Below are 19,719 nucleotides of genomic sequence, written 5' to 3'. Positions count from 1 at the left end.
TGTCTGCCTCAACTATTATGGGATGTGTAAGTGTCTTGCTGTGAGGAAAGAGGGAGGGGGGATTCCTCCAGCAGCCCACTGCTAATAAGACTGTTTACTGAAGAGAAGTTTGAACACACCTGACCTGTGTGTCTATGGTCATTGGACAGTTTAACCCGCCCTGTTTTCCAAGGGTGGGGGGAAGTATTTTGAAGTGAGATATCTGTGTAACATGTGCTCGAATAAAGTAGTCTGCTGGTTTTTACCCTACCCTGAAGTATGCCTGGTTACTGGGGGGGGGGGGGGCTAAAGAGTCTTGGATAGTGCTGGTTCTGGCCAGAGGAAGCATTGATGGCAGACATAGTCCTGGGTTCGTCACACTGTGAAATAATATTATTATTATAATACACAAGGGGGGGACAACACAATTACAGTACAGTTCAATACAAAAGGTACAGGAGGGCCCTGCTCGTAGAGCTTACATTCTAAAGGGGGGGGGGGGGTGATACGAAAGGTAATGGCTGCATAGAATGATTTGATGGGGGTGGCTCTGGGACAATTGTTAGGTGGGTGTGGGATAGACTTCCCTGAATAAATTAGTTTTCAGGGATCTCCTAAAGGAGGACAGGGTAGGGGCTGATTGGACATACTGGGGCAGGGAGATCCAGAGGATGGGAGAGCCTCTGGAGAAGTTCTGAAGGCGAGCATGTGAGGAGGTAACAAGGGAGCTAGAGAGCAGGAGGTCCTGAGAGGAGCGGAGGGGACGATTTGGGCGATATCTGCAAATGAGGTTGGTGATGTAGATGGGGGCAATTTTGTAAATGGTCTTGTATGTTATGGTTAGCATTTTGAGTTTTACACGGTGGGGTAGGGGAAGCCAGTGAAGGGATTAATATCAAGGTATAATAATACAGTCAGCCTTGCCAGCCTCAAATGGCTATATAAATGGCTGTGTAGGTTAAACGGGAAACTTTCAGAGAAGTATGGTTATACTTCTCTTCTGGGTCACAGGAGTGTACTTATTTTCGCTCTCCTTTGACCCAGAGTCAGCTCATAGCGAGCTAAACCCACTGTCGGCTGACCTCACAGAGCCACACCAGGCTCTGGAAGGATCCCAACTATATTGTCGGGATTCACCCAGCTGGTTGATTGACAGCTGGCTCCAGCTCTAAGCTGAAGCCCTGCACCTTCCCCCCTCTCCAGCCCAAGTGCTCCAGCGAGCGTTGGAGAGGCAAAGTGGAGAGAGGTGACTGACAGTCACTGCTGTCCACTCCGAGGAGACTGAGAACTGAGCAATTGAAGGTCATGTGATCCCTCAGTGCTGACGAGAGACAGAGCGCTGCTGCAGCACATAGAGGTGAGATGTTGTTGGTTTTTTAAATACCCCGTACATCTCCTTTAAGAGAATGAATGTATGGGTACCTTTTTTACAGAAACAATTCTATAATCTTCCCCTACATTTCAGTTATAATCTTGACCTCCACCCCTCCCACCTGGCCATTCTTCTCCCCTCTTTCTTTTGATTTCTTCGTTCCCTTTTTCCCGTTTAATCTCTTTTTTTTTGTATAAGAGAGGTATGGACTCCAGAGACAGAGATATAATGTTGCCCCTGTACAAATCATTAGTAAGACCTCATCTGGAATATGCAGTTCAGTTTTGGGCAGCAGTTCTCAAAAAGGATATCAGGGAATTGGAGAAAGTGTAGAGAAGGGCAACCAAACTGATAAGAGGCATGGAGGAGCTCAGCTATGAGGAAAGACTAGAGGAACTGAATTTTTTCCCTCTGGAGAAGAGGAGAATTAGGGGGGATATGATCCACCTGTACAAATATATAAGGGGTCCATATAGTGAACTTGGTGTTGAGTTATTCACTTTACAGTCATCAGAGGACAAAGGGGGCACTCTTTACATCTAGAGGAAAAGAGATTTCATCTCCAAATACGGAAAGATTTCTTCACAATAAAAGCTTTGAAAATGTGGAACAGACTCCCTCCAGAGGTGGTTCTGGCCAGCTCAGTAGATTGCTTTAAGAAAGGCCTGGATACTTTCCTAAATGTACAGAATATAACTGGGTACTGACATTTATAGGAAATGTTGATCCAGGGAAAATCTGATTGCCTCTCGGGGGATCAAGTTAGATTAAAACAAAATCACGCAGCTCTGCCCAAAGATGAATAATACCCTTGCTATAGGTGTAGGCCATTTACATACCTTAGGAAGCCTGGCTGAAATTCTCCCAGGACGTTCCTAAGTGAGGCCTAGTCATCACCTTCGCTCAAAGTCCCACCCTTTGTTCTCTAATTTGAACTAAAATCAAAGCTGTGACGGAGTGTAGAGTTTGCTGGCTAGAAGTATCAGGGCTGTGGGCAGTGTCGATCCTGGCCTCCCTGGGGCCCTAAGCAAAATGACATGTCACATTAAAGTTGAGAAGCGGGGGAAGGGGGTGTCCAGCTGTCGTAAATGACATCTTACATTAAAGTGAGAAGCGGGGGGTGCTGACCTCTTACCTTCTCTCATGCAGCCAGCGAGTTGGGAAGCAGAGTGAGGGGCTGAAAATTACTTCTCAAAAGGCGGGGCCTCTAGTAATTGGGGGCCCTCCGCAGCTTTGCGGGGCCCTAAGCGGCTTGCATAGTGAGCCTATAGGGCGGATCGACCCTGGCTGCGGGTCTCTTGCAATTTTCCTTATATTGTGAATGGTGGCAGTTTGTGCCATTTTTGTTTTCCTGTCAGTTTCTTTGTCCACACAGGGATTTTCTATAATTGACCATCATGTTGGTAAATTTGCTAAAACCTTTCCCCTTAGACGTTTTCCTTTCCTCCTTCCTGTCTTTGACCAACTGTATAGCTGGATATGTCTATATCCCCCTTATTATCGTAATGTATTATCTTACAGATCAACTAGTTTTATGTCAGACTCTAAATCTGAGCATACACTATACCGTATATACTCGAGTATAAGCCAACCCGAATATAAGCCGAAGCACCTAATTTTACCACCAAAAAATGGGAAAACGTATTGACTTGAGTATAAGCATAGCGTGTTCATCTGCATGCCTCACTGTGTCCATGCCTCACTGTGTCCATGCCTCACTGTGTCCATGCCTCACTGTGTCCATGCCTCACTGTGTCCATGCCTCACTGTGTCCATGCCTCACTGTGTCCATGCCTCACTGTGTCCATGCCTCACTGTGTCCATGCCTCACTGTGTCCATGCCTCACTGTGTCCATGCCTCACTGTGTCCATGCCTCACGGTGTCCATGCCTCACGGTGTCCCTGCCTCACTGTGCCCATGCCTCATGTTTAACATGGGAGTGTATAGAAGGGGTGCCCGGCTTTGAAAAATCGGTGCTCCCCGGCCGTAGGTCCCCCAGACAGAAAACGTTGCACACTTGTAGAGGAGAACTGGGGCTACATGTGTGCTATGTTTCAGATCCAGGGGACCTACGGTCAGCCGGTGCAGGGTCCGCGAAGTTACCGGAGAAATGGACATTTAACATGGGAGTCTATGGAAGGGGTGCCCGACTTTGAAAAATCGGTGCTCCCCGGCCGTAGGTCCCCCAGACAGAAAACTTTGCACACTTGTAGAGGAGAACTGGGGCTATATGTGCCATGTTTCAGGTCCAGGGGTGGCTGGTGCAGGGTCTGCAAAGTTACCGGAGAAATGGACGTTTAACATGGGAGTCTAAGGAAGGGGTGCCCGACTTTGAAAAATCGGTGCTCCCTGGCCGTAGGTCCCACAGACAATAAACTTTAGGGACCTACGGCCGGCCGGTTCCAGGTCCCCAAAGATCAGGCACAAAAAGGTGACTCGAGTATAAGCCGAGAGGGCATTTTCACCACCAAAAAATGTGTTAAAAAACTTGGCTTATGCTCGAGTATATACGGTAATACTAATGACTGTATAGCACAAGGACCTACCCAATTGGATGCAGATTGAACTGATGGTTTAGACGGGGCCTCATGCTGTATTGGTGTTAGCAAGTCTAACGAAGACTGCACAGAGTCTGTACAAACAGAATGTAACTTATATGGGTAGCTTAACAGAACATAATCCATAGAAATCGCATGTATGGAGATTTTTTTTTCAGTAATAGTACATTGGTCTAGAACAGTGGTTTCCAAACTGCGGCCCAGGGGTCAGTTGTGGCCCTTTGCATGTTTTTATTTGGTCCTTGGGGCACTATTTCACCAACTGACACCAATGATGGGGCACTGTTATGCCTACTGAGGTCTGAAGAAGCACTATTGACATTGTGAAATGCGTCACCTCCTGGGTTCCGTGTCTTTGTCTTGGTGGCTGTCATGTGTAACTCATATTGGATTGAATAAATCACGTTTTCGTTGGTGTGCAGCCTTTCCTTCTTTTCCTATTGTCTTCAGTGGCAAGCCGTGGCTAGCACCCAGCGCGTCCGGTTTGCACTGATTTGGAGCTGCATTCTTTTCCTCTTGAACATTACTGACACCATCACTATTCTTCCATTGATACCAACAATGGGTCACTATTTCTCCCATTAAAACCAATGATCGGGCACTGATGTTGGGGTATTTTTTCGCTGACCACAGTCTGGCCCCCCTACACCCTGAAGGACAGTAAACCTGCCCTTTGCTTAGATATTTTGGAGACCCCTGGTTTATAATGTTCCCCTCCCTTATTCGTTCAAAATGATCCCAATAGTTCCAAAAGCACCAAGTATATATAATAGGCAAATCCACATCCTAATTGAGGTTTTACTGATAAACTGCCACCTTGGCATCCAACCCTTAAAAATCAGGTCAACGTCTTTTAGCAGAGACAAGAGAATCTTTGTGTTGTAAAACGTTCTTATTTCTTATACATAGAGTGTCCAGAGACCTCCGACTGGAACAACGCATCAGAGAGCATATCCAGGCAATGCAGGAGAGGAAGAGAAACCCCAAGAGTTCCGCACAGGGAGAGATGGAGGCAGCCAGGAAGGAATTAGAGATGGTAAGTTACTTTTCATTTCACTAGAAAAGGTGACACAATTTACTGTACTTCTACTGGTTAAAGGAGATTAAAGGGCAGCCCATCCACATTCAATTTTAGTTGCAGTTGAGCTGTGTTTGATACCCCGTCTACCAGGCACAGCTGATGACTGATCAGCCCGCTGCCAGTACCATGTGATCGCTGTGACAAATCACAACAGATCACATGACTTCCTTTCATGCCATTTATCGTGTACAATTGTGTTGCTAGCTGTGATTCATCTGTACCATGTGATTAGCTATGGCCAATCATAGCTAATCGCAATGATACACATTGAATGCATCTGTTTTATTCCGTTAAAATGGTTGCTTATACAGTGGATATAAAAAGTCTACACACCCCTGGTAAAATGTCAGGCTTCTGTAAAGAAATGAGACAAAGATAAATCGTTTCAGAACTTTTTCCACCTTTTTAATGTAACCTATAAACTGTACAACTCAGTTGAACAACAAACTTAAATCTTTTAGATGGAGGCAAGTAAAATAAAAATAAAAAAAATAATGTGGTTGCACAAGTATAAACGAATACTTTGTTGAAGCACCTTTTGATTTTATTACAGCACTCAGTGTTTTTGGGTATGAGTCTATTAGCATGGCACATCTTGACTTGGCAATATTTGCCCACTCTTCTTTGCAAAAACACTTCAAATCTTTCAGATTGCGAGGGGCATCTTCTGTGCACAGCCCTCTTCAGATCATCCTACAGATTTTCAATGGGATTCAGGTCTGGGATCTGGCTGGGCCATTCCAAAACTTTAATCTTCTGGTGAAGCCATTCCTTTGTTGATTTGGATGTATGCTTTGGGTCGTTGTCATTCTGAAAGAGGAAGTCCCTCTTCATGTTCAGCTTTCTAGCAGAAGCCTGAAGGTTTTATGCCAATATTGACTGGTATTTGGAACTGTTTATAATTCCCTCTACCTTGACTAACGCTCTGTTCCAGCTGAAGAAAAACAGCCCCAAAATATGATGCTGCCACCACCATGCTTCACGGTGGGTATGGTGTTCTTTTGGTGATGTGCAGTGTTGTTTTTGCACCACACATATATTTTGGAATTATGGGCAAAAAGTTCAACCTTGGTTTCATCAGACCATAAGGCCTCGTACACACGGACGGATTGTCCGATGAATCACTTCGACGCATGCGAGGGATGGCGGTCGATCGGACATGTCCGGTGAGTCTGTACAGACGACCGGATATGTCCGACGGACAGGTTTCCAGCGGACAGGTTTCTTAGCATGCTAAGAAATTTTTGTCCGCTGGAAAACGGTCGGCTGGACAAATGTCCGCCGGAAAACTGTCCGATAGGCCGTACACACGACTGAACTTGTCTGCTGAAACTGGTCCGCGGACAAATATCAGCGGACAGATCCGGTCGTATGTACGGGTCCTAACACATTTTCCTACATGCTTTTGGGAGACTTCAGATGTGTTTTTGCAAAATGTATCTGGGCTTGGATGTTTTTCTTAGTAAGAAAAGGCTTCAGTCTTGCCACTCTACCTCATAGCCCAGACATATGAAGAATACAGGAGATTGTAGTCACATGTACCACATAGCCAGTACTTGCCAGACATTCCTGAAGCTCCTTTAAAGGGGTGTTCCAGCCAATATTTATGTTTATTAAAAGTCAGCAGCTACAAAAAGTGTAGCTGCTGGCTTTTAATAAACAGACACTTACCTGCTCCAGCGTTCCAGCAACGCACCGGCCGGGGCTCTGCTCCTCTTCCCCCCTCCCCGGCCGGCGTCTTCATTGTCACTGTGGGCGCCCGGCCGTGACAGCTTTCGGCTTCACGGCCGGGCACCCACTGCGCATGCGCGAGCGGCATTGTGCATGCGCGCGAGGCCCGGCGCTGCGCCGTCCGATTGGACAGGCGATCGCCTAGGACCTGTCACGTGTCCTAGACGATCGCCTAGGGGAGGGGCTGCAGTAAGGCGATTAAGCTTAATCGCCTTACCACCCCCTCGGCGGAAGGAGGAAGTGGGACAGGAAGTTCCACTCCTCCTGAAGCCCCCACTCCCCCCCCAAAAAAATTACATGCCAAATGTGGCATGTAAGGGGGTGAGGAGTGGAATAAGCGGAAGTTCCATTTTGGGTGGAACTCCGCTTTAATGTTGCTGTAGGACTCTTGGCAGTCTCCCAGACCAGCTTTCTTCTCGTCTTTTCATCAATTTTGGTGGGACGTCCAGTTCTTGATAATGTCACTGTTGTGCCATATTTTCTCCACTCGATGACTGTCTTCGCTGTGTTCCATGGTATATCAAATGCCGTGGAAATTATTTTGTACCCTTCTCCTGACTGATGCCTTTTAACAATGAGATCCCTCTGATGCTTTGAAAGCTCTCTGCTTTTGCTGTAGGTTGTGACTAAGAAAATGTCAGGAAAGACCTACTAGAACAGCTGAACTTTATTTGGGGTTAATCAGAGGCACTTTACATGATGGAGGGTGTGTACTGACTCCTATTTAACATTAGTTTGAATGTGATTGCTTTATTCTGAACACAGCGACACCACCAGTTATAAGAGGGTGTGCACACTTATGCAACCACATTATTTTAGTTTTGTATTTTTACTTTCACGCCCCACCTAAAAGATTTCAGTTTGGTTTTTAATTGAGTTGTACAGTTTATAGATCACATTAACCACTTAAGCCCCGGACCATATTGCTGCCTAAAGACCCAAGGGGTTTTTACAGTTCGGGACTGCGTCGCTTTAACAGACAATTGCGCGGTCGTGCGACATGGCTCCCAAACAAAATTGGCGTCCTTTTTTCCCCACAAATAGAGCTTTCTTTTGGTGGTATTTGATCACCTCTGCGGTTTTTATTTTTTGCGCTATAAACAAAAATAGAGCGACAATTTTGAAAAAAATTCAATATTTTTTACTTTTTGCTGTAATAAATATCCCCCAAAAACATATATAAAAAAAAAAAATTTTCTCAGTTTAGGCCGATACGTATTCTTCTACCTATTTTTGGTAAAAAAAATCGCAATAATCGTTTATCGGTTGGTTTGCGCAAAATTTATAGCGTTTACAAAATAGGGGATAGTTTTTTTGCATTTTTTTTTGCATTTTTATTTTTACTACTAATGGCGGCGATCATCGATTTTTTTCGTGACTGCGACATTATGGCGGACACTTCGGACAATTTTGACACATTTTTGGGACAATTGTCATTTTCACAGCAAAAAATGCATTTAAATTGCATTCTTTATTGTGAAAATGACAGTTGCAGTTTGGGAGTTAACCACAGGGGGCGCTGTAGGAGTTAGGGTTTACTTTGTGTGTGTTTACTAGTGTAGGGGGGTGTGGCTGTAGGTCTGATGTCATCGATCGTGTCTTCCCTATAAAAGGAATGACGCGATCGATGCGCCGACACAGTGAAGCACGCGGAAGCCGCGTGTACACGCGGCTCTCCCCGTTCTTCAGCTCCGGGGAGCGATCGCGACGGCGCGGCTAAAAACAAATAGCCGCGCCGTCGTCCCGGATCGCTCCCCCAGCGGACCCGACCTCCGCATGTACCGGGGGGGGTCCCGATCGGACCCCCCACCCACGTCTAGCAGAGGACGTACAGGTACGTACATGTGCCTGTCCGTGCCATTCTGCTGACGTATATGTACATGAGGAGGTCGGGAAGTGGTTAAAGGTGGAAAAAGTTCTGAATGATTTATTTTTTTCTCATTTTTCTTACAACATAGAAACCTGATATTTTAACAGGGGTGTGTAGATTTTTTTAATCTATTGTATTTAATTGTTTTTTTTTTTTTAAATAGAAAATCTAGACAAAGTAGGGATTTACCCACTTCTGTGTATATAAAATCAGATGTCCTTCTGTTTAGGTCACAATAGAAAATGTCTGGTGCCTCTCTCCTGTTGCATACAGTCTACATATTTACTTGAATACAATGGCTGGGATTCACATACATCGGCGCATAGTTATGCCGGCGTAGCGTATCTTTTTTAGGCTGCGCCGGCATAGCGCAGAGCGGCAAGCACTGGATTCACAAAGCACTCGCCCCCTCTCGCTGTTAAAGATACGCTGGGTTTCCTCGGCGTAAGCCAGCGTAGGAGGTAGTGGGCGTGAGCCATGCTAATGAGGCGTGACCCCATGCAAATGATGGGCCAAGTGTCATAGAAGTACTAAAAACTAACGGCGCATGCGCCGTCCCATGGACGTATCCCAGTGCGCATGCTCAGAATCATGTCGAAACTACTCCCTAAGATACGACGGATCACTGCCTGCGACATGAATGTAACCTACGCCCAGCCCTATTCACATACTACTACATAAACAACGTAAAATACGACGGCAGTTCCCTGGTCCATACCTTTGCATGAGTTGCGCCTCATAGATGGGGAATAACTATACACCGGACGTAAGCCTTACGCAAACCGCGTATATTATGCGCCGGGCGCAACTACGTTCGTGAATCGACGTATCTTCCTCATTTGCATATTTGCAATGAGGCGGCCAGCGTAAATATGCGTCCACGATACGCCGGCATAGGAAAGTTACGTCGGTCGGATGAAGCCTATTTTTAGGCGTATCTAGTTCTGTGGGCACGGCGCACAGATACGACGGCGCATAGTTACACTTACGCAGCGTATCTCGAGATACGTCGGCGTAAGTGCTTTGTGAATCCGGGCCATTTTTTATAAAGTGCAAAACGTTTACTTTTTAAGTTTGCAAAATAATAAAATATAAATAAAATGAAAAAAAACACTGTACATTTTCTTTAAAACCAAAATAACCTCCATGATTATTCAGGCCTGTGGGATTAATTGGTTCCATCTGTATCATGATTTCCTTGGATACTGTTTTTACATTTTAACATATACAAAACATTTTATTTTGGTTGCTTTAAATCGGGGGAAAAAAGCTAAAAAAAAAAAAATGTGTTGCGGTTTATTTTGTGTATTTCCAGGCCACCTTGCTTCAAGCAGAAATATTACAGAGAAAAAAAGAACAAGATACACCTCTAGAATACCGTTTTACTGCCTTCACAGGGGAAATTTCCTCCACCACCTCTCCAAGAGGAAAACCTCCAAACATCTTTGCAATGACAAATTAAAAAAAAAAAGGATTTTTTAATAGGGTTTAAGCAACAAGTTATGTATGTTGCATGCTTAGTTCTTTAATTATGTTATTGAATTCCACACCACATTGTAGAGATGCGCGATTAATCGCGAAAAGATCGCAATCTCGATTCACCGCCCCCCGCGCGATCTCCAGGCTGGATGACCCGCGATCTTCGGGTACGGCCATAGGAAAGTCCCCGTCTTCGGCCTAGCTCCGGAGCGGCGGCCATCTTGGTACACCCGGCGGCGGCTGTCTCGTCAGGAAGTGACGTTCCGTCGCCACCATCTTGCTCCACCCCACACTCCTGCACAGTAATGTTGGTGAGAAGGGGGCAAGCGGACACCCAACAGAGTTTTAGATTGCACAGTTATTTTCAACACAAAACGGAGCTTATGTGCATACAGTATATGTAAATCTGACAGACTGTTTACATGTTAAATTTTTAAAAGTAGCAGCAAACCTTACATGCTTGCTAATGTGACAGAACACATCTGATTTTCGCATTTAGTTAAATGTGAAAATCAGAGCTGTTCTTTCGCATTAGCAAGCATGTAAGGTCAGCAGGTTTGCTGCAGCTTTTTAAATGTAACATGTAAACAGTCCATCAGATTTACATATACTGTATTTAACCACATAAGCTTCGTTTTGTATTGAAAATAACGTTAAATAAATTTTTGAGAATCGTGATCTTCATTCTATGCAAAAGAATCGCGATTCTCATTTTTCCCAGAATCGTGCAGCTCTACCACATTGTGAAATTTATTTGTGTTAATTTAAAATTACAGAAAAATTAGTCTTTTACTTTCTGTCTGTTTTTGTCTTTTTTTATATGTAAATGATACAAAGAAATAAGTAAAAATGTTGTTAATGAAACGGTAAATCGAGGAACTATTCAGGGGCTTTGTTGACTAAGGCCTCGTACACACCAGCGGATCTGTCCGCTGAAAACGGTCCGCCGGACATGTCCGCTGCCGGATTTCTGTCTGATGGTTGTACACACCATCAGACAGAAATCCGCGTGGACACGATACGCGGTGACGACGTGCGTGCCCCTGGAAGGTCAATGCTTCCATGCATGCGTCAAATCACTTCGACGCAAGCGAGGGCTTTCGGCCGATTGGACATGTCCGGTGAGTCTGTACAGACGACCGAACATGTCCGACGGACAGGCTTCCAGCGGACATCTTTCTTAGCATGCTAAGAAACATTTGTCCGCTGGAAACTGTCCGATCCGCCGGACAATTGTCCGGTCGGCCGTACACACGATCGAACATGTCTGCTGAAACTGGTCCGTCGGACCAGTTTCAGCAGACATGTTCGGTCGTGTGTACGGGGCCCTAGTTGTGCTGGTGAAATAAAAATAAAACTGTTTTTTTAGGTAAAAAAAATAAATGTATTACAGATAAGTGATGTAACTAAAGCTGTAAGGAAGTACCGTATGTATTGGCCTATAACATGCACCCCAAGTTTAGGAGGGAAGTTTAAGGAAAAAACTTAAATTTTAAATGCCCATCAATGCAGCCTTATCAGTGTCTCCATCTGCAGCCTTGCCCAGTGTCCATCTGCAGCCTTGCCCAGTGTCCATCTGCAGCCTTGCCCAGTGTCCATCTGCAGCCTTGCCCAGTGTCCATCTGCAGCCTTGCCCAGTGTCCATGCCTAGTGTCCATCTGCAGCCTTGCCCAGTGTCCATCTGCAGCCTTGCCCAGTGTCCATCTGCAGCCTTGCCCAGTGTTCATCTGCAGCCTTGCCCAGTGTTCATCTGCAGCCTTGCCCAGTGTTCATCTGCAGCCTTGCCCAGTGTCCATCTGCAGCATGATGGGTTTTTAAATTTTAGCGCCGCTGAGATACACAGAGCTGGATGTCCTATGTCTTCGGGTCCAGCCCAGTCCCGTCCCTTGTCCAGCTCCTATGATGGACAAGGGGGGAGATTGGTGGGACTTTAAATGAAGCACACTGCTAAAATTAAAAATGCACTTATGTTTATTGATTCCTGATATATAGTTACATAGTTAGTCAGGTTGAAAAAAGTCCATCACGTTCAAGTACATAGTTGTATAATAGTAATAACTATAATAATAATAGCATTGGGTAACAATTTAATAGTTCATATGTATACACATATATTCCAACATAAATAGAGATTGTAAATAAATACATATAACCATATATTGCCATAGATACAGTAAACAATTGAATCTCGGACATAATTTTGCAATGTTGTACCGTGTAACAGTAATTGAGTAGCTCTACTCGTTTCATGGGTTTTCCCAATCATCAGGAGCGGTTAAAAGCAAAATTATCTATGATAAAACATAATAATAAGAGTAAGTGCAAAATACCTTCATGGATGGGACAGGGGGGAATAATTAGTAGGGGGGGGGGAACAAAACATTTCCCAACCATATAATGATACATATAGTAATATTGACGGCTGGAGGAACCATGGAAATGCCATTCGGATGGAGGCACATGAATCTACCCCTCATTGCCTCATACAAAGTCCCACCTCTATTTCCCCCTGTTCTATGCAGCTCCTATGATGGACACCGGTCCAATTGCGGGACGTAAAGGTCAGGAGGAGGGACTGGGCCTCCCAGCAGGGCTGTTCCTGGAGCCTGCGGCCGCCCACTCAGCCTTTTTGCAGCCGCACATTCAATTCATGGCATGACTGGGGGGGCAGAGACTAGATGCTAGCTGATTGATGAGGAATGTGTTGTGGGAGGGGCTGAAGGAGACCCTATTTCCTGATTTTTGGCATAGGTGTCACTGCTGCGAGACACCACAAAGTCAGAGACGCAGTGAGTTACACTACCTGTGATTTATAGATGCCATTAAAAAACCCCACTACAGTTCTTAGATCAACAGATGACCTTGATCAGGAGAACCCAAGTTGGCTGATCAGAACTCCCCCCAGTACTGCCACGCAACCCACCCCCCACCCACCCCCCCCCCCCCCATTAGCACGGCCACGCATCCACCGAAGAGTAAGAGAAGGAATAAAAATAGAAAATGCATGGAAGGGAGAGAAAAAGGAGGAGAACGAATAAGAGAAAGAACAAGAAAGATGGTTAGAGAGAGGGATGGGGGAGGGGCCAAGAAATTAGGATAGAGAGATAAAAGGGAAAGAAAGGAGAACAAAGAGAGAGTGATACATCCTAAAATGTACCATAAGGGGATTTAAATGTCCGTGGGTTAGGGGCGCAAAGGAGCGCCGCCCCCTCTCTCCTGCCCCCGTCAATCAACATTACACAGATTCATGCAGCCAAGGCCAAGGGTTGTTGAAAGAAGACAGCCAAGGCTGAAATCTGCCCCATAACTGTACTTAAGGCAAGTTTTTGGTCCACCCCACGCTGTAGAAACGGTATCCTGGAAACCGAATATGCACGCAGACGCCACTTCATCTCCTTACACATAGAGCTGTAGGCCTTCCACGTGCGATGGTAAATCTTCTAAAAAGGATGACTTCCGTGCCCTCAGCATGGTAGATATCACAGAATCCAACATGCCTTGGTCCCTTAGTACCTGGCTTTCAACAGCCCTGCCGTTAAAGCTAGTAACTGTAAAGCAGGATGAAGTATGGGACCTTGCGACAGAAGGTCCTCTCACATCGGCACATGCTAAGGAACATCTGCTACCAGACGCACTAGGTCGGCGTAGCAGGGCCGCCGAGGCCAATCTGGAGCAATTAGGATCATTGGAATCCCTTCGGCCTCCACTCTGCGAAGCAGATGAAGAAGCTATAGAGGGGGAAAGGCATAAATTAGCCGATACTGACCCCACGGTGCCACCAATGCTTCTGTCGCATTCACCCATGGGTCTTTTGACCTGGCCACAAATCTCAATACCTTTCGATTGAGTCATGAGGCCAGTAGGTCCACGTCTGGTGTGCCCCATCTCAGGCACAGGAGTTGAAACACCTGCAGGTGTAGCAAACCTTCTCCTTGGTCCAGCGCCTGGCGACTTAGGTAGTCTGCTTGCTAGTTTTCTACACCTGGCATGTATACGGCCAATAGAGCTGGCACGCTCCATTCTGCCCACCTCAGGCCGACCTCTGACACTGCAGCCAAGCTTCTTGTCCCTCCCTGATGCTTGACATATGTGTTCGACTGGATCCTGACTGGACGCCCTTGTAGCCTCTGAGACTACGTAGAGAGGTACAGCCTGATCGCCCGAAGTTCCAGAACATTGATAGGCAGGCGGGATTCTTCCTGAGTCCAGTGACCCTGGGCCAACTGAACCCCCCAGACTCCCCCCCCCCCCCCAACCGGTAAGGCTGGCGTCCTTCGTGATCACCGTCCAGTGGAAAGGAAGGAATAACTTCCCGGACCAAAGAGTCTGGGTTGTCAGCCACCAAACCAGGGAGGCCTTGACCCGGTGGCTCACCCGGATTTGACAATCCAGGGACAAAGGGCATTTGTCCCAACTTGACAGAATTTTCCTCTGCAACACTTGAGTGTGGAATTGAGCATAAGGAACCGCCTCGAAGGAGGCTACCGTAAGACCCAGGACTCGCATGCAAAAACGGAGCGATGACCATCTCTGGGACGTCAACAGCTGCACTGCAGCCCGCAGAGTCTGCAATTTTTCCACAGGGAGAAGAACTCTCGCCTCTGAGGAATCCAGAACCAACCCCAGGTATTCTAGGCGTTGAGTCGGTACCAACACCAAATTCTGAGTGTTCAGGACCCAACCAAAGTCTCGGAGGGTCTGACAGGCTATAAACACGCCCTCCTCTAATTCTGAGCTTGAAGTGGCTCTCAGAAGATCGTCCAGATAGCCCATGATAGCGATTCCACGCTGTCTCAGCAAGGCCAGAATCAGGACGAGCACCTTGGTGAACACCCTCGGCGCCGATGCCTGGCCGAAGGGGAAAGCCACAAACTGATAGTGGTCTTCCCCGACCGCAAAGGGCAGAAATCTCTGATGCCTGGAGCATCAGATGTAGGTATGCGTCCTTGATATCAAAGGATGCCAGAAAATCCCCCAGATGGAGAGCAGCGACCGCAGAGTGAACTGATTTCATCCTGAACTTTTGTACCTTTTACAAAGCAATTGAGATCCAGGATTGGACGGACCCCGTCCTTCTTCAAGACCACAAACAGATTTAAGTTAAAACCCTAAAATTGTTCCTGCAGTGGTACATGTACGATCACTCCGCGCACCAGTAGATCCTGAACTGCACCAACAGGGCTTCCCGACGAATCAGAGGAAGCTGAAGGCTGGAGGGAAAAAATCTGTTCGGTGGGCAAGAGAGAAATGCTTCCAGTGAGTCCACGCAGGATGGGTAAGTAGCAGTCCCCCTGCTCCGGCAGGATGGCACAGCTGGGCATTCCCGGGGAGGTCGATAGGGGGGTTTCCACCCTTCCTTTCCTCTCTCTCATCCTTCCCTCCTCCCTATGCTCTGGGTGCTAGGCTGGCTGCGTCTGACCGGGGATCCGCCTTTGGGGCTCCATCTGCTAGCGGGGGGGGTTGCGCTGCGGGGTACGCTCTCCTGGGGCTGCCATGTGCGGGAGGGACCCTCCGTGCGGGGGCCCCGGGTGTTCGCTGCCTGCTGTGTGCTTAGTTTTTCTCCTTCGTGCGGCTGGATAACAGGAAAGAATTCCCTATATATTTTGTGAGGAGAATGTGTAGGAATATAACATTTATTAAAAATGTATATAACATTCCCTGAGGGGTGAAGCTAGAAGACCCCTGATGTCTCCATTGAGAGGACCTTGTTGTCACTACTGTCACATAAGGGACTTGTCAGTACATACATATATACATGGTTAGGACACATGTTAATACATAAACACCTATTACACATCCCTACACACACCACAAGTGGAAGAAGTAGCCATAGAGTCCCTTCCAGCCTTACAAATGTGGCCTGTGCATCCAAGTGCTAATGACCCCCGGTCATGAAAGGATTGAATAAAAGAGGAAGCAATTCAAATGTAAATATACCAATTTTTTATTGTGTGTTTTATGAAAGTATAATTATGGATCTATACACATTTTTTCCTTTTCCAACTATATATACTCTACTATGAATAAACCAAGAGTCCTTTGGTAAAATCAATTGGCCAGAAGTGAAGATCTAGTGATCCTCTCGCCCATTCGCTGATACACTTTTGACCAAGAGATTCCAAGCCTGCCCACCACGGCAAGGTAGACTCTTCTAGGGCAGGACCTACACTAACTACACTAAGCTACCCTACTGGATGCTAGTCATCCTTTTTCTAATGTTGGGTGTATGTTTGTAGTAGGCCTCATCCTATAATCTGTGTGTGCGATCTACTCTCTCCTAATTTGGTTGTCTGTCTGTGTGCATCTCTCTAAAGCATGGAGCGGTCAGTTTATGTACATCTGGATGTCCTCTGTTAGTGTAGGTCAGTGCATGCCAGTCCAGTGTGTCAGTAAAAAAACGTTCATCATTAATCAATAGAAAAATATAAAATTAAGAATCCTTAATGTGTACAACTGACACAAGCAAAGGATTGAAGGAGAGTTCTACTACCTACCTGCCAGGTATAGGTGACCATGTCAGTGTCCCTTGTGTCTGCACCATTATACCGGCAGTAGTACGGCCGTTTTATGGGGGCACCAGACCGATTTGTCTTGCGGCCCAGTCTTCCCAATAAGACTGGCGCTACACTAAAAGTGTAGCGCAGGCCGACGGGGACTCTTTTCATGCTGCCCCCCTGCAAAGTGCTGCCCAAGCCTGGGCCTTGTTGGCCTAGGCCAAGATACAGCGTTGGTGCTCCCTGCATGTTGGACCTCTCTATGTGGCCAGACTGTGTAAAAGAATGTATTTTATGGTTTAATTGGAAGTATGCATATGCTGTGTGTGAGAAATAACTTGTTGTTATGACAAAAAACTTGCCATGCCTCTTACTAAATACCTCAGACAAAAAAGTGGTCATTTGGGAGGTATTTGTATTTTCCTGGCATTTCAGGGCCTCAAGAATATAGGCTGTCAGTACATCAGGATGTTGCGCTGCAAGGCAGCCAGGGCTGGTGCAAGGATTTTTGACACCCTAGGCGAAGCCTCATTTTGACGCCCCCCACATTCGCTCCTCCCCTCACTGAGATTTTTGTGGCGACTCTTCACCTATACTGAAGTGGTCTATATGCCTGCACCTGTGCCCCTGGACCTGGCCCAAAGACAACTAGAGGATGGCACCGGCTCACTTCCTCATGCCAGCTGTGGTCCACAGGCTAGAGCAGTATACAGAGAGGCTAACTGTGTAGCTGACTGCCTGTACAAGCAGACAGATACACTGACAATGCTTTATAGGCTCCTAGTAAAAACAATAATGCATGTTTTTTGACCTGCAAAAAGATCTGCATTTATTTATCTATTTTCCAAAAGTGGATTTGAACCTCCACACCTCAGATCACCCTAATTCCTGTATTTTCAGGTCTCAGATTACCACAATTGTTCCACCTTCACATCTCAGATCACCCTATCACTGTATCATCCTGAATGTTCCCCTCTGTACCCCCCCCCCCACCTTTGTTTCCCGAAAAACCCCACCACACACACATATCAGTTCCTATATGTACCCCCTGCACATCTGCCCCCATACACACACATCAGTTCCCCCTCTGCCCCCCACGCACGTCTGCCCCCCCACACACACACACACCAGTCCCCCCCCCACACACACACACAAATCAGTTCCCCCTCCACACACACACCAGTTACCCCTCAGTACCCCCCCCCCCCGCTTATCTGCCTCCCCCACACACACACCAGTTCCCCCTCTCCCCCCCCCACAACATAAGTTCCCCCTCTGCCCCCCCCCCCCACACACACACACACACACACCAGTTACCCCTCAGTCCCCCCCCCGCTTATCTGCCTCCCCCCACACACACACCAGTTCCCCCTCTTTCCCCCCCCACAACATAAGTTCCCCCTCTCCCCCCCCCCTCTAGTTCATATTTTTCCTAATTTATGTACCAAATTTACTTCTGCAGAAAAAAATCCCATTTTGCTTTGTCAAGGCTAAAAAATACAAAAATACCAAAAATATCTAAAAATATAAAAATATTATGCCTTGGTCTAACAATGTATGAACACCAAGTCTTTAGTTGATTCCTCTGCTGTAACTGTGACAGTCTATTCCTCCATAAGACTCCACTGAAACACCTTAAGAGCGCATATAATGTACATAATCTTCTTCAGGACTATCGTAGTCCACATGACAAGAGACTTCCGGTAGGTGTGCAGACCTTAATCTGCTTTTCTTCAGGATTTTCGCAATCCACATGATAAGACTTCCGGTAGGTGTGCAGACCTTAATCTGCTTTTCTTCGGGATTTTATCATAGGGGTGTGCAGACCTTAATCATGTAGGTGTGCAGACCTTAATCTTTTTTTTTTCTTCAGGATTTTCGCAATCCACATGATAAAAGACTTCCGGTAGGTGTGCAGACCTTAATCTTCAGGATTTTCGCAATCCACATGATAAGTCTCCCGGTAGGTGTGCAGACCTTAATCTGCTTTTCTTCAGGATTTTCGCAATCCACATGATAAGACTTCCGGTAAGTGTGCAGACCCTAATCTTCCGGTAATTCTGGATTTTTGCTATCCACATGATAAGTCTCCCGGTAGGTGTGCAGACCCTAATCTTTTTTTTCTTCAGGATTTTCGCAATCCACATGATAAGACTTCCGGTAGGTGTGCAGACCCTAATCTGCTTTTCTTCAGGATTTTCGCAATCCACATGATAAGACTTCATGTAGGTGTGCAGACCTTAATCTGCTTTTCTTCGGGATTTCCGCAATCCACATGATAAGACTTCCGGTAGGTGTGCAGACCTTAATCTGCTTTTCTTCAGGATTTTCGCAATCCACATGATAAGTCTCCCGGTAGGTGTGCAGACCTTAATCTTCTTTTCTTCAGGATTTTCGCAATCCACATGATAACACTTCCGGTAGGTGTGCAGACCTTAATCTGCTTTTCTTCAGGATTTTCGCAATCCACATGATAAGACTTCCGGTAGGTGTGCAGACCTTAATCTTCTTTTCTTCAGGATTTTCGCAATCCACATGATAACACTTCCGGTAGGTGTGCAGACCTTAATCTGCTTTTCTTCAGGATTTTCGCAATCCACATGATAAGACTTCCGGTAGGTGTGCAGCACTTAATCTTCTTTTCGTCAGGATTTTCGCAATCCACATGATAAGACTTCCGGTAGGTGTGCAGACCTTAATCTGCTTTTCTTCAGGATTTTCGCAATCCACATGATAAGACTTCATGTAGGTGTGCAGACCTTAATCTGCTTTTCTTCGGGATTTCCGCAATCCACATGATAAGACTTCCGGTAGGTGTGCAGACCTTAATCTGCTTTTCTTCAGGATTTTCGCAATCCACATGATAAGACTTCCGGTAGGTGTGCAGACCTTAATCTGCTTTTCTTCAGGATTTTCGCAATCCACATGATAAGTCTCCTGGTAGGTGTGCAGACCTTAATCTGCTTTTCTTCAGGATTTTCGCAATCCACATGATAAGACTTCCGGTAGGTGTGCAGACCTTAATCTGCTTTTCTTCAGGATTTTCGCAATCCACATGATAAGTCTCCTGGTAGGTGTGCAGACCTTAATCTGCTTTTCTTCTGGATTTTCGCAATCCACATGATAAGACTTCCGATAGGTGTGCAGACCTTAA

The 19,719-nt window shown here is 46.2% G+C and overlaps 1 protein-coding gene across 1 annotated transcript in view; it reads left to right on the top strand.

Moving 5' to 3' along the window:
- The window catches only part of LRRC27 (leucine rich repeat containing 27), a 66,363-nt gene extending 56,300 nt beyond the window's left edge, over positions 1–10,063 (top strand). The window contains 2 exon segments of the mRNA XM_040361362.1: positions 4,820–4,946; positions 9,908–10,063. Of these exon segments, the coding sequence (XP_040217296.1) occupies positions 4,820–4,946; positions 9,908–10,054 (274 nt within the window). The 3' untranslated portion in view covers positions 10,055–10,063.
- Positions 10,064–19,719: the final 9,656 nt, after the last annotated feature.

This window comes from Rana temporaria, chromosome 8 (assembly GCF_905171775.1).
Source record: "Rana temporaria chromosome 8, aRanTem1.1, whole genome shotgun sequence".
Lineage (NCBI taxonomy): Eukaryota > Metazoa > Chordata > Amphibia > Anura > Ranidae > Rana > Rana temporaria.
This window is presented reverse-complemented; position numbering and strand designations above follow the sequence as displayed.